Here is a 16,094-nt window from a genome sequence, read left to right on the forward strand (position 1 = left end):
AAAGTGATTTTATGATTAAATGACTTCTGACAAAAGTTACAAATATAACTTTTCTCTTGGGTATGATTATTTAAATGTAATTTTAAATTAGAACTCTGATTAAAAGATTTCTGACAAAAGTTACAAATATAATTTTTCTCTTCATTATGCATAAGGTGGGTTATTAAATCGTTATCATGAATAAGAGCTCCTCTTCCTGGGTGAAATGGCGATTGAGAAGATGAAACGATTATTTCCAGTTGTAGAGACCGAATGGAGGGAGATAGTAGTAGTGCTTGATGAGCTTAAATCTACGGTAACCACCTTATATCCCAACAAGTGTCCGGGGCCTGACTCGGTTTCAGGCAGCCCATTACTGCCTTTGAAAATTTGCCACAATAGGCTACAGCCTAGCTAGCATATTTAGAAATCCACCACTGCTCAAACTCCCATGGTTGGAACAATACAATTTTAAATAGAAAGAGTAAGGTTGCACATCATATTTAAATGATGTCGATATAAAAAATTTCAAAATATTAAACAGACAGGTTGACAAATAATTGCAGGCACTTATAAATAAAAAATTCAAAACCAACCTCAGATTCAAACCCCCAAACCTGTTGACACACATTAGTACCACTTTCAGTATGCAGGTTGGGAAGATTTGATTTAGTGTTTATCATCATAACTATTACAAGATAAATAATAAACTTGCATCCAGTCCGCACTATAATACAATTGATTTGCTTTTATGGAAAGAAATGGTATACGATTAAAATAAAGAAACAACCTGTTTTCTGTGTAACTTTGTTTATTAAATTAAAAAATAAATAATTTCTAATGTACATTTCGAAATTAATCAATAATCAATCTGCTTAAATATTTAAGTGGATGTTATAGTACATAATTCTGAAATTGTTTACATTAAGGACAAAATGTTATTTATTTATACCACATAAAAATCACAATTTATGTATTATAAACATATTTCACAAAGAATACTTAAAAACACAATTGAAAAAGTGATAAACACAATTATCTATTTCTTACAACTATTCGATTATCTATTTCCTATCAATTCGTCCAACGTTTGACGAATTGATTCATCAGTCAAAGAAAAAAAAAAGAATAATAAAATCATATATACAAATCTATTAAAATATATTGAATATATCAGAGAATATACCGGTGGCAACACAGTATTTTTTTTATTTTAAAGATTCTTAATTTTTTTAGGGAGGTTTATACCTTGGGCAAAAAAAAGACAAGCAAGCAGTAATCAACTGACAGGAATTTCTATCAACCATCAGTAGTTACAAATAATGTATAGTAATTTAAACTGTCTGTTCTAAAACCAAACATGGTGTTGGATGCCCCATATATGTAAATGGAAAAGTCCATTAATGGAAACTGCCAAAAATTTTTAGTGTTTAAACGGCAGAAGTTATTGCCATACAGCAATCTGTTCACTACTCTGAACATTTCCGCGAAGAGATGGTGCTTATATGTTTCGTTTCGTTAAGTGCACTTACTGCAATTCGGAACAAGAACATTATCCCACCTGAGTTGGTCTAGTGGTGAACACATCTTCCTATATCAGCTGGTTTGATAGTAGAGGGGTTCCAGCGTTGAAGTCCTAGTAAAGTCGTTATTTTTACACGGACTTGTATATTAGATCGTGGATACCAGTGTTCTTTGGTGGTTGGATTTCAATTAACCACACACCTTAGGAATGGTCGAATTGAGACTGTACAACACTAATCTTCATTTACACTCGTACATATCATCCTCTGAAGTATTATCTGAATGGTAATTACTGGAGGCTAAACAGGGACAAGAACATTAAGGATGTTCTTATTGCAAACATCCTGTCCATTTTATATATTTTAAATCGATGAGGACAGCGATGTGTATTTGTATGAACTTCAGGAAATGTTGGCATTGCAAGAAATGAAAGCGCAGATGAAGCTGCCAGTACAGCAATAGTCTGTGATAACTTTGATATATTTCCTGTACGAGTGGCCGATGTTAAAAATTGTCTAATACTATAAGAAACAGGTAGAGTAATAAATGGAGAAGATTAAATACAAAACTAAATGCAGTTAAAACTTTTTCATATAAATGGAAGAGGCACGTGAATTAAAACTCGCTGAGAACAAGAGGTGGTGACCAGACTTACAATTGGTCAAACACGAATAAGAAATTTATATTTGTTAACCGGCGAAGAAAGACCAATGTGCAGTGTTTGTAATAAAGCACTTATATAACAAAAAAATGTTGATGAAAATAATAATAATAATAATGAAAATTTGGGGCTAATGACCATAGGAGTTGATGACTAAAAGATATCAGTGGGACACCAATTTTCCAGATGTCCAACTAATTGCACTGCTTAAATCCAGACTAGACAACTTAAAAAAACCAATACATTATTTAAAAAATTTAAACACTATTCAAATAAATCTTCGCTGCAATACAAATGTTTTTTATTGATGTTACTTTTACAGAAATTTTAATTTAATTTTTCCAAGTCATTTAGCAAAAATATAAATGTGTGTTTTGGCCTTTGTAAAACTAATTATAAAAGCAAATGTCTACACACTATTTTCTTTAACCGTATTACTGAATCTCTTTTTTCTTACATGGTACATATGTTCCAAATTTCTTTTTAATTTTACTAAAATACATTTAATTTTTTTTTATGTATTTTTTATTTACATAGTATCTTACACATTAAACTGAATGATATGTGAAGTGTTATATGATAAAACTTTTTTAAATTGTCCTTTTCAATTATCCAGATTTGGCCTTGCAAAGGTCCATCTGGATAATTGGTGTTCCACTGTACGCAAAATCTAACACTCTTACCATTTCATTTTCAACTTTTAAATTTTCTGATTTAACCAAGTCAGTCTCTTCAATCGCTAAAAGATCTTTTATGATATCACCATTACTAATATCAAGCAGTTCCACTTCCAGTTGCAGTAAATCTGCTTGCTGTAATAAAAAGCAAACATGAATGCTTCAAAGTAAATGTGATTTTTTTGTATAATTTATAAAATAAAAATAATTGTATCTCTTAATTCGCTTAACACACATAAATAGTGCAATCACAGTTAAATTATTACTAATATTATTAGGCGACTTTAATATGCCAGGTTTTGCTAAATGTTATCAAAAAATGCTGCTATTCACCTTTCATATTTTTCTACAAATTAACAATCAAATAATTTGTTAAAACTCTTGCGGTAATTCTCATGATTTTGTTTTTTCTAATCTTACTGACACTGATGTTAATACTGGTTATGGTGAAATTTTTTATCATAATAAACATCATTTATCTTAGAGAAAACGTTACCTACAATTTTGAATTCTAATCTTATAAATATAAATATAAGATTTACATAAATTCTTACCAGATATAAAAATATAAATTTTGTAACGTTCAACATTTACTAAATGAGAGTTTGATAGTAAATAATATTTATTTATTTTTTGTACTGCCTGGTAATATTTAAGTTTGTGCATGGAACATGGAAGCTGAATTTTGCAGCATATGCCATGCCTGACTGGGATTTGATATTAATCACCAATACAGAAATTTTTTTGTCATGTACCAAATATACTTATACAAAAATGTAATTATCAAAGCGGTTCTATAGTGAACTTATTATCACAGTTATTAATAAGAAAAATTTCCATAAGCTTCAAAAATAATATAGATCTACTTATTATTAAGACTATTTAACAACAATGTATATGTAAAATTTTTAGTCACAAAGATTTAATTTTTAATTATACTGTTAAAGTTGAGGAATCTTTATCTAATGATTCCAAATATTTCTTTTAAATCTACTAACAAAAATGATGACAGATCTTCTACTTTATGTACTTATGATCTTTTTATGGTTTCATGCCCATTTATCTGAATTAAATAAATAAATGATGTTAAACATTTACCACACTTACAGAAATTGAAAAAAAAATCAAATACCAATTACTCAGCCTTTGCTTGATGATAAAAATGGAAAATTAGCTCTTAACAACAAAGAAAATTGCAAAATTATAGAAAGTACTTCAAAAAATTATTACGTTGTTTGAGTCTAGCAGGTCCATTACTGCCACACACCTCGCAAGCTTATCAGTCGATACGATGTTATATCATTAGATGGTTTACCTAGTTTGATTGGTTTCAGCTATTTTCCATAGATCCAGAAAATATTTATTTTTGAGAATGGATGTAAAGCAATAATAATTAAAACTAACTAAACAAGAACGTTATGACGATCAAAGTTCACATTGTAGGTAATTTATGAATTAGATGGTATATGAACAATCTCAACAAAAAAAAATATGAGTATGTGTATGTAGTAGTGGAGATTTATGGGTTCAAGCACAAACTTTAATGAATTGAATTAATGAACTGAGAGAATTGAATTAATGAACAGTGACAGAGATGTCACTGTGTGACCTGGGTTTGAAATGAATGATTCATATCGGTCAATTGAATAATATTAAAAAAATAATACGAGTAAAATTAAAAAAAAATTTCTGTAACAACAAATTTTTGTTACAGTAATAAAATTTCTGTTTAGCCATGGGACTTCCAGCGAGGACTGCGTGTGAGGCTAGAGTGATGAGATATATGAGCACCTCATGGGAGGCTAGACCAATTATTACCATCACTGGTAACAAACAGGACGCCCCTAGGGCGCTGTTTTAGGAGATGCAATGTGGTGCTGTTATAATATCTTTGCACACAATCATCCGATTTTCAAAATTCAAATGGAGAATATATATATTATAAATAATAAACTTATAAAGGTACATATTAACCAAAGCTGCAGTAGATGACAGCACTTTTACAAATAATTGAGTTTAACAACAAATTTTTACACGCCAGATAATACTTTACCCATGGGATTTCCATCATTGGCCGTTATGAACAAAATTTATTTACAGGAATTTGAGAGTAGAATAGTATATGGTATTACCCATATTTATAAAATTCGAACACGGGTTTGATACGTGGATGATATTTATATTTTGGTAATCTATGAACCTATTATAAATAATGAACAGTTAATAATTTTAAAAAACTTAATTCTTATAATAATTTAAAATTTACATTCGAAACTGACAAATACAGAAAAAATTTTTTTTTAGATGTTGACAGAAATTAGTAAACGTAATAAAATTATAACACATGTATATAAAAAACCAACAACTAATAAAATAACTATTAACAAAAATTCAAATCATCCTTGGGCGCATAAAATTAATAATAAATTTACAAACATGTTAAATAGAGCATACATTACACACATAATAATAAAAAAAAAACTAGATTAAAGTTATTACAATAAAAAATGGATATAACATGTCATTAATTGATAATAGTTATAAAAAGCAAAATTTTAAATCTAATAATAAAAGCATGTTGATACCTATAAATAATAAAAGTGTTGATGAAAATATTTATATAAAATATTGCTACACTAACAACAATATTGAAAATTTGGTTAACGTCTAAAATGATAAAAAAACAAAATAGCAATTACTTTCAAATTTGCAGGATACATTCATGTTATCCCAGAGAAGCTTTTAAACCATCACCCGAGGCCCTAACTCCCTTGTAAGTTAAGATATAACTTAACTTCGCCCCCAAGGTGGGTGAAGTTATGAATTAAAGATACTCATTAAGGAAAAAATAAACTAATCCTTTTACTTCATTATTATATTTCTGCCCTTAAAAAGAAATAAGTTAAGAATTTTTCATCGTCAAAGGTGTGTGTACTTTAGTTACTATAGTTCCCATTATTCTACCTATTGTAATTTAGTTCCTTTTTCAGATTTCTGTGAAGCCTGAATACTGTAACTATTATTAATCAGTATTATTCTCATAACCATGAGAATAACATACAGTGCGGGAGTCTAGGATATGGAGTCACCTGGGTAGATGGAAACGACAACCAAAGGAAAATCTACAGATGTCCAGGACACCAGTCCCCCTGGAAAATTGGGAATGGCAATTGAAGCGATGTCTACAGCCATGAGGTAGACCTTGAGGTGGCCCCCGAGTTGGCTCTGGGATTCGCATGGGCTGACCTGAGCCTCGAATGGTCCAGGTTCTGGTTAGACATCTAGTCTCTTATAAGAGACCTAACATGTGTTTAATCCCTTTGGGCAACCAAGTTACAGGGTTACAAAAATTAGAAAAAGTTTTAAATGATTATTTTTGAATATAAACTTTTAATAACATTATAATACTGTACAAATATAAAACCCTCTGCGCTACTATCATATTTTTGAAATTGCACTATCAATAACTGAAGGCAAATGTTCACAACAAAAAACTGAAATTATTGACAACATTTTGCACCAGGTGACTCTAGTATGATTTCTTTAGCATTGCTGCATCAGCTCCACAGAGCAGCTTATAACTTATATCATTACTCATAACTTATAAGTTAGCTCATAACTTAAAATATCATTTAATATGGTAAATATGTTAAGTTTTCCTAATGTAAATACAGAATTAAATTTTATTTTATTTTTATTTCAATAATAAAATTATATGTCACAACTCTGTTGAATCTGCATCAGGTTAGGTTTTTATTACTAACTTGATAAATATTCAAATATGAAAAGCCATTACAAATAACAACCGTTTACCCAGAGCTTATTAAAATGATAACTCTATGAAAAAGTTAAAAATACACGCATTTCAGATATCACTGAAGTTTAAAAACAACACTTTTGCCCTCAAACATTAACCGTTTATCATTCACACACAACTTAATAAGTCGATATTAATTAAATAGAAAGAGAATTAAAAACAATTTTTTTTATAACAGAACACACGCGTGCACGCATACACACACAGAAATGAAATTAACAAGAGATTAACCCATGTTTGTTATAATATCCAATAATTATAAATACTTACATGACCCGGATAAAATTCCATCTCTTCTTCTGTCTTCACAGTGTGTAAATCATTTATTTCACGTTCAATGATTTTCATATTAAGATTAATCTGTGGTGAAACTTCATCATTTAATGAGATCTCAGACTCCTTTAAATAAGATAAAAAAAAACCTTATAAAAATTTGAAAAACTAATTATTATTCGACAAATAGTCTTTTTTTATTCTGAATGTAACTTAATAATACCATTATATAATTATATTATGTCATCATAAAATAAATTAGTAATAATAAAACAGATTATACGATAAAAAAAGATGTGTTTAAAGTCTATACAAATTTTTTATAAAAACACATGAAATAATGTTAAGGTAAATATTTAAAAATAAAAAGTCACAAAATGATAATTCACAATTTAGAGGGCACTATTGAAAATTAAATACATGTTAATCGGAATCCAGATAAATTGAGATTTTTTTTTAATTAGTATTATTTAAAAATTCATCAACAACGGAAAGTTGTTTCCATAAAACAAATGTTGAATTGTATTTTAAATAAATTGCTGGAAGATTTTTTCAAATGATTCAGGAATTCAGAAGCACACAAAGGCCCCTTTCTTGTAATCTGAAGTACCATGTCAAGTTACGCGAAAACAGTACTGTTATATGGTTCAGTTTAGGTGGATATTGTTATTTTTTTAAGAATAAGTGACAATTGTTTTTAGTAAAGATTGCACATCCATAAATATAAACACAAGGATATTTAATTTCACTTATAAACACCAGTTAATGATCAGACAGCCCAATTTTCTATCTTAAAAGCTCAATCTGACTTTGAGGGAGTGCCAAGATTTGATATTAAACTTTATAGAGGAAATATGTAGACATAATAAACATTTCCTACAAACTTTATACTTCCTATTGACTGCAAAAACAAATCAATCTCTACCAGTCGGTATACAGATCAAGAATAAATGATTGAATGAAAACGACAGTAATTGTTTTATTGTCATAAACATATAACTAAAAATTGATCATTATTACAAAAAAAAAAAGATTGTAACATTTAAAAACTACTGTAGAGCGACCCATTTTTCTTGTTTATTGATAATAACCATGATGACTATAACAACACATGCCAAGTCTATTGACTTTTGAATGCGCATCATCCTTCTAAATAATTGTTATGATTTTTCTCTTCAACAAAAATTGTTGTCATTGATCTGTGTCTTATTACATATACAGATACACATGAGAACTATTGTAGTATAAATATAAACATGTTTTACACCAAATTAATGTTAGATTTCAACAGTATGATAGTACAGAGGGTTTTAAATTTGGACAGTATAATAACATTGTACAAAATGTATATTCAAAAAATTGTCATTTAAATGTTTTTTTTTTTTAATTTCTGTACAAAAATCCCACGACCTTGTAACTTGGTTGCCCAAAGGAATTAAGCACGGATTAGATCTCTTAAAAGAGATAGTAAGTGTCAACAAGTATTGCTTTGTCGAAGTGAAGGTTAATTCTAAGAATATGTATTAAATTTATCCCAAATACCATCCAAAAGGACTTTTAATTTGAAAGTTGTTTAAAAAACTTCCAGATTGTTGGCATGCACATATAATTAATATGACGAGTGAAAAATCACATATACAATCAGACAGCATAAGATTATTTTATTCTGTCTTTAATAAACGAGTAGAATTTTTGCTTTTGCATAACTAATGCTAATTCTCTTATAACATCATATCAGTATGATATGATCGGCTTTCAAACAGATCATAGTACCATTCAACCAACAGATTCATCAAATTTTCCCTAATATTCACAGCTTCAGACAAAAAATTCTGCTCTGCTTGTTCTTCTTGATATCTGCCAACTCTTAAGAAGTGTAACATGCTGGCCTTTATAAAATTAATCCGACATCTACATTATCAGTTTTTTTTTAAGTAATAGATATTTCAAGATTACATTCGAGACTGAATTATCTCTAATATTTTCCGTAACTGTAGGCAATGCTCAAGGAAGTGTATTCTACACGCACTTCCAATACGCTTGTTCTCACAACACTAAAATAGCATATTTATAAGCGATTTGCTTGTAGTGTGTAAAAGTAATTCACAAGTTCACAGCACCTTCAAGAAGAGTTTAACAACATTGAAGCGTGGCAGAAGTTGTGACAAATAAAGTCTAATGAAAATTAAAAGTACACATTTTAGTTATGCATTTTCAAAGCAGCAACTAAAGTGTTCACCAAAGCATTTTAGTGAATACCAAAATGCTTTGGTATTTACCTTGACAAAAGGCTCACATTTGGAAAAAAAGGAACAACTGAATACTACTAAATTTTGTCAAATGTACTGGATTCTAAATTGAAACTCAAAATTATCTCTGAACAAGATTATTTACAAAGCCATCGAAAATTTGATCTGGACTTATGGCAGAAATATTAACAGGATCTAATATAATTATATTATGTATACAATACAAAGTTTTACACATCATCACATTGCAATAAACCACCTAATAATGTCATTGGCACCGATGAGAAACAGCTGTGAGGTAGACTTTATTTCCTTACAACTTTGTACAATACAAATAACAATGTACATGATTCAAGATACCTATAGTTACAGAAGAAATCTCAATTTTTTAACCAAAACTCAACAGTCATCCAAATGTTCTGACAGTTAATCTTTGACATTTATATCCAATTGACCTTTTTTAAAATTCAAGATCTTTAAGAAGTAAATCCTTTTATGAGAAGTATGATGTAAATAAGAATTAACTTTTGCCGTTGAGGTTTCTCCTTCAAGACAGTTGTAAACATTTATTCATTGTCCTGAACAAACAGATTATAGGTATCTACTTGCATTAAAAAAAAAAGTTTATATAGTTGTTATTTATTTCAACCACATTCTAAAATATGTTAATACGATTTAAAAACATAAACCGTCTAATAATTTCATTTGGAACCAATGAGAAACAGCTGTGAGGTAGACTTATTTCCTTACTCAGTTACTGTCATGTCATAACTGCTTCATGTCGTATCTGTACCAGCGAGTACGATTTGTTCTCATATCCTGATGTCCTTGATGATGTCAAGCAGATGATCTTTGTGTGTGCTAATTAGACAAATCCTAGGTGTTGTTGAGCGAACCACCGAGTTAGTCTAGTGGTAAACGTGTCTTCCCAAATCAGCTGATTTGGAAGTCGAGAGTTCCAGCGTTCAAGTCCTAGTAAAGGCAGTTTACTTTTAAACAGATTTGAATACTAGATCGAAGATACAGGTGTTCTTTGATATGTTGCCCCTGGCAGTAAGGATACAGAGACGGTGGTCACTGGTATAGATGTTAAAGGGAAATCGACTGAGGTAAATGGTGTTAAGGCAGCTGACAAGCAACAGGCAAGTGTGTCTGTTGAAATGGATATAGTTAAGTCGACTCCTGAACAGGAAGACGGTAGAGGATGGTTAGTGGTAGAAAGGAGACGGTCAGGTTACTTTGCTTCATGTTTTTTAGAATTTTTATTGGTTTTTCAGTTTGGACTATTGGAACTGTTGGTGAATATATTAGTTCATGTGTTTTAAAGAAAATAAAGTACTATACTGTGTAAGAAATATGAAAAAAACTTATCAAATAATAGTGCCCAAATGAAAATGTTTATATGAATGAAAAATATGTAAAGTAATTTTATCAGTTCTTTTCTCACATGATTACTGTAATTTATACATAATGTACAATAGGCTCATATAAAAACATCAGTCAATTAAGTGAACTTTTATGCTGTAGGCCTAACAGATGGTGTACTTTTTATTAGTAATTAAAAATTTAATTTTCTTTTGTGTATCAGTATTGTACCTCTAAAATAAAAATCACAAATTTTTCCAGAGGGATGACGAATTATTGAACGAGATGAATTAACGGGTAACGAGCAATGGAGGTCCTATTGTAATTATAACCTAATTGAAAACTTCAAGAGTCTACTGCAAAACTGTCAACTATCCACTGTTCTTATTTATTAGTATCGTAGAATATAAATAAGAAAATAAGTATTATTATTTTCAATAAATAGAAAGATAATCGTGGAACTTATGCAATGTTATCCAACCTAATGTTTTTTTATCGTATACGTCATTACTGTTAAATGTTTTGAGTATTTAAATTATAAATTCAGTAATTATTGCAATTATTTATTATTTAAATAATCAAAACATTTATGTTAATTGGTCGAGGTTAGCGAGCTTAGGTTAAGTTAATTTATATCTATAACTATAAACAGCAAACCTTTGGATTATTGTCAATATCGCCCGATATAACTATTATATTATAAACATAATTTAACGAATTAACCTACGCTCGCTAACTTAAGACTAATTAACACAGTAATGTTTTAAGAAATGATTACATTGTATATCAATTAACCGTACAGCATTAGTAATGACAAATTTATCATAAAAAAAAATCTACTTAAATTCCATTAATTTATGTTAGAATGGTATAAAATTACTTACTTGGTCAGATAAACAAAAGTGAACACCACCAAATAAATAATACTTATATTATAATATAAACCCCTCCCACACAAAGGTCTTAGACAAACGTTCACACCATGATGAAAGTAACAAGGTGTAGCATTGCGCTCAGTATTCGGCGCGCATGCGTATACGCTCGTCACAAAATCTCATTTTCTACCGGGTTATTTGAACATTTAAGTAAGGGATTTTGGGACAAAAGTTTTTAGTCGTACAAAAATTTTACAAAATCTTAAATACATGATAATGATTAAACGAGTTAACAATCGAATATTTATGAATGATTATTCACTTTCAATATTAATTAGTATTATTTGGCACTGATAAAGTCGTAATATTTATTAAAAATATTAAATTTTTTTTTTTAATAATCCTTAATAAAAATAAATATTTTATACAAGTCTATTGATTCTTAAGAGTATTGAAATCGATTGTTAATTAAGATAAAATTCAAAATAATGAATGAAAAACTAAACAAACAAACAGGGGACACATCTTATGAAGTGCAACTGACACAAGTCTTTGTGTAGCGTGTGTGGCTCTACGGTAACGACTCCTTTTGCTATTCGTGGGGTTCGGTATCGAATCACCGATAATTTTTTTTATGCTCATAAAATATTTTTTTAATAATATTATTTTCCATTTTTTATGTGAAACTATTTAATGTTGTTAAAATGGAAAATCAACTAAATGGGAGATAACTTATTTCAAAATTTTATAACTATAGATCTGATATTTTTATTTTGGTCGATCTTCAGAATTGATGATTTTTTAGTTTAATTAAAAATATTATCGCAAAACAATTTTTGAAAGAAATTGCTTTTAATAATCTAATTTACACGGGAAAATGAGATATTACTTATTTTTTTACGGATACCAAAATGAATATTACTTTATAATACCGAAATAAAAATAAAATAAAAAGTTGTTTAGTGAATTCGTTCTTATTGAACTGTGAATTTAAGAGAAAATATAAATAAAAATTGCATTTAAACATTAAATTTACTCGATTTATAAACAAAAACGGTTTTTAAAATCGTTATATTCATTTTAACTGCTGTAAATCCATTTTGACCAAAACACAAAAACATTTCATAAATTTAATCGTAATAAAAAATTATCAGTTGTGGTTTTCCTTTACTGTTCATATAAATATTTATAAATAAAACATATTTAAAGTCGATAAATTAAAAATTTTAGTTAAAAAAATTTAGCAACATAATTCAGATTATTTTGTTACTTTATTTTAAATATATAAACTTTGATTTAAACAAACGCTTTTTCAAACAAAAACAAAGCAAATATTAATCTTAAAATAAATGATTTATCTTTAACGATGGCCTGTTTTTTACATCCTCTGTCTTGCCGACACGAACAGTGGTCATGTACAAGCCTTTCTGTTACGTAGTTTTTTTATAATACTTGTCCTTGAATTGGTTACATACAATAGCGTTTGCGTCTTTGTTTTAACTACTGTCAGAGTTTTAACTGATTTTTTTTAGCACAAGCGGCAGGGTAATTATAAAAAGAGTTTTAGACACTATATTATATATCTCTTACAGTTCTATACTTGTTCATCAATAATTTTATGTATATACAAAACTCTTGACCGAACAAATACAAAAAAATTTCAATAAAAAATCCTTTTTTCAGGCTTACTAGGGAATATAGAATGAGAAATGAAATAGTTTCCTGTCCTTACAAAAGACGAATATATATTTTAAATATCGATATACCGATTCAAAATGTTCATTACGATCGCCAAATGGATCGTCTAATTAATAAACATCATTACTTTTATAGAAAATATTACTCTTAATTATTAATATTAGTGTAGGAGATTATTTTACAGAAGAATAGAAACTTAAATCTGTAAGTTATCTAAATAGACTTTTATAAGCTTTTAGAGTTACGGTCCTTTTTGAATCACCCGGAAGTACTAAGCACATTCACTAGGTGCTAAAATGGATTAAGAGGTTTGTTACTGGCCGCATTGAAAACGTTTACAAGGTCTCCTTAGATTACGGACTTAATATTGTTCGACATTGTGGTTTTCAAAAATTAATTCATTAAAGTCATATTACTATGCCTCTTCAAATGTTGATATTTTTATTATATCTAAGAAAAATTATTCGCAAACTTTGTTAACTTTGGCAGTAAATGAATAATTTTAAGATACAGTTAATACAACTTCAGAAAGAAAATCTAGTAAGACGATAATTTCATTATAAAAACTTTTTATTTCACGCTAATAGGTTAAAAAAGTTTAGAAATATTTTAATATCTACATCGTAACATAAAAAATGAGTCTTGACACAACGGATAGGTACAGAATACTCTTAATTATTAATTCAAGTGTTAAATACATTTAGAAAAAATAAAGGACTAATATAATTTTAATATAAGAAAAAACGCTATTCTAGAGATCGGAAACTCAGTTTAGATTTTACATCTCTTAATCTATATTTTTAATTTTTCTGCATTCTATGTGCAATTTTTGTTCAAAAGAACGGTCACTTATAATTAAAAAAATAACAATATCCACTTTTACCAAAACAGACAACGGAGCTGTTTTCGTTTATAACTCGAGAAAGGGCGGGTTTATTTACGAGAAAGGGCGGCCTTATTATGTTATCGTTTTAAAAAATTGCCAATCTCATTTGAAAAATCTTTTAACCGATTTATTTAAAATGCGATAAAAAAATTTATTTTACAGGAACAATATTATTCTGTTCGTGAAATTTTAAATGATCCTAATTAAAAACAACAAAAAACACTATTTAGCTGCTTCCCGTTCAACGTATACTGAAAGATATGGTCAAAATAATCTTTAATACTGAAATTGTGAATCATTTTTTAGTAATCTTTTATATTTCATGTAGATATGTCGACATTTTTTCGTGCGTTTGTATTTAAACAATTAATCTGAATTTCAAAAATCTATTTTTTACACAATTTTCGAAGAAAAATACGGGTTTTACTTTCGGTTAGATGGTGGGAGTGAGGGTTGAAATTGAATTTTCTTTACGTTTTGAGATATCAGGAAATTAAATCAAAAAAATAGCACAAGAAAATAAACGTTAGAGAAGTTACAAGACAGGAATGTACAGAAGAGATATTCACGAAAAATATCACAAACTTTCAGGATTTGTTCCGACGCTACAGGCACAAAATAGACAAAAGACTCGGCTTGCTGGTTTCAAATTAAGAAAAATATATTTCCAGAATATTGTATTAAAAGAAAAGCATTCGATATAGTTCTAGCGTTCCGCATATCAGTTACCTCTTTAATACAGAGTGATTCACGAAGTATATAACAAACATTTAGGACGTGAAATACCGATGAAAATAAAGAAGAAAATTTGTACAACTATAGGTTCGGAAACGGCTTCGTTAACAAACGTCGGCTGGCGAAAGGTTTCACCCTTATTTATGTGCCTTCCATCAAATTAAGCTATACTATAATACTGGGATCCAAATTAAGAGGGAACTTTTGCGGTTTTATATGAAATCTGACCTGAAAAAAGGTAGGTCTTATAACTGTACCCACCGGGTTGGTCTAGTGGTGAACACGTCTTCCCAAATCAGCTGATTTGGAAAGCTTAGAGTTCCAGCGTTCAAGTCCTAGTAAATTCGGTTATTTTTACAAGGATTTGAATGCTAGATCGTGGATACCGGTGTTCTTTGGTGGTTGGGTTTCAATTAACCACACATCTCAGGAACGGTCGAACTGAGAATGTACAAGACTACACTTCATTTACACTCATTCATATCATCCTCATTCATCCTGTGAAGTATTATCTAAACGGTAGTTACCGGAGGCTAAACAGGAAAAAGAAAAAAGGTCTTATAACTGTATTTTTTAGTTAGTATTTGAGAAATCTGGGGTAATAAACAAAAGATCGGAGTTGAAAAAAACACTATTTTACGTTTGGTGTAAAATAACGTTGTTAAATCGGTGATAAAAACGCATTAAGGTTTTAAACAAAATTTGTAGAGAATTTGATTCCGAGTAAAAGTATGAATAATCTGCACAGAAACAAAAGAATTTCGAAGTTTATTAAAAAAAAATATATATATATTTAAAAATGTGACGGATTTTATTAGGTATTAAACGAAACAAAACTACAAAACAAAAGAATTAAATATTTTAGAAAAATAAACGAAACTATCAATAAAACACATTTGTTTCGCGTCGCTCAAGTAGATAAGTGGTGCAAATGACAACGTGTCGAGTCCGTAACCGTGCACACATCGGTTCGAATCCGACTTCACACACGTATTTTTATTTTTTATTTCATTAATTTAAATATATTGATTTATTAATATTTTTTAACCTCTGATTGTAAACATTTTATATGAATACAAACATATTATTGAAATAATAATAAATCTTTTTTTTCCTTTTTTTTTGTCTTCAGTCATTTGACTGGTTTGATGCAGCTCTCCAAGATTCCCTATCTAGTGCTAGTCGTTTCATTTCAGTATACTCTCTACATCCAACATCCCTAACAATTTGTTTTACATATTCCAAACGTGGCCTGCCTACATCTACATTTATCCTATCCATTTCTCTTTTTAAATTTTCTAACTTACCAACCTTTTTTAAACTTCTAACATTCCACGCTCCGACTCGTAGAATGT

At 29.1% G+C, this 16,094-nt stretch overlaps 1 protein-coding gene across 6 annotated transcripts in view; it reads right to left on the bottom strand.

The window, feature by feature from the left end:
• The window catches only part of LOC142324159 (uncharacterized), a 62,186-nt gene that overhangs the window by 27,321 nt on the left and 18,771 nt on the right, over positions 1-16,094 (bottom strand). For 5 of the 6 annotated variants that reach the window (XM_075364879.1, XM_075364878.1, XM_075364874.1 and 2 more), the window contains 2 exons: positions 6,929-7,057; positions 2,848-2,976 (listed from right to left, as the gene is read on the bottom strand). In XM_075364879.1, coding sequence (XP_075220994.1) covers positions 2,848-2,976; positions 6,929-7,006 — 207 coding nt within the window. In that variant the 5' untranslated portion in view covers positions 7,007-7,057. Of the gene's footprint in view, positions 1-2,847; positions 2,977-6,928; positions 7,058-11,429; positions 11,563-16,094 lie in introns of those variants that run through there. The other variant, XM_075364876.1, reaches the window with a different exon arrangement.

The sequence above is a fragment of the Lycorma delicatula genome, chromosome 4 (assembly GCF_047948215.1).
Source record: "Lycorma delicatula isolate Av1 chromosome 4, ASM4794821v1, whole genome shotgun sequence".
NCBI lineage: Eukaryota > Metazoa > Arthropoda > Insecta > Hemiptera > Fulgoridae > Lycorma > Lycorma delicatula.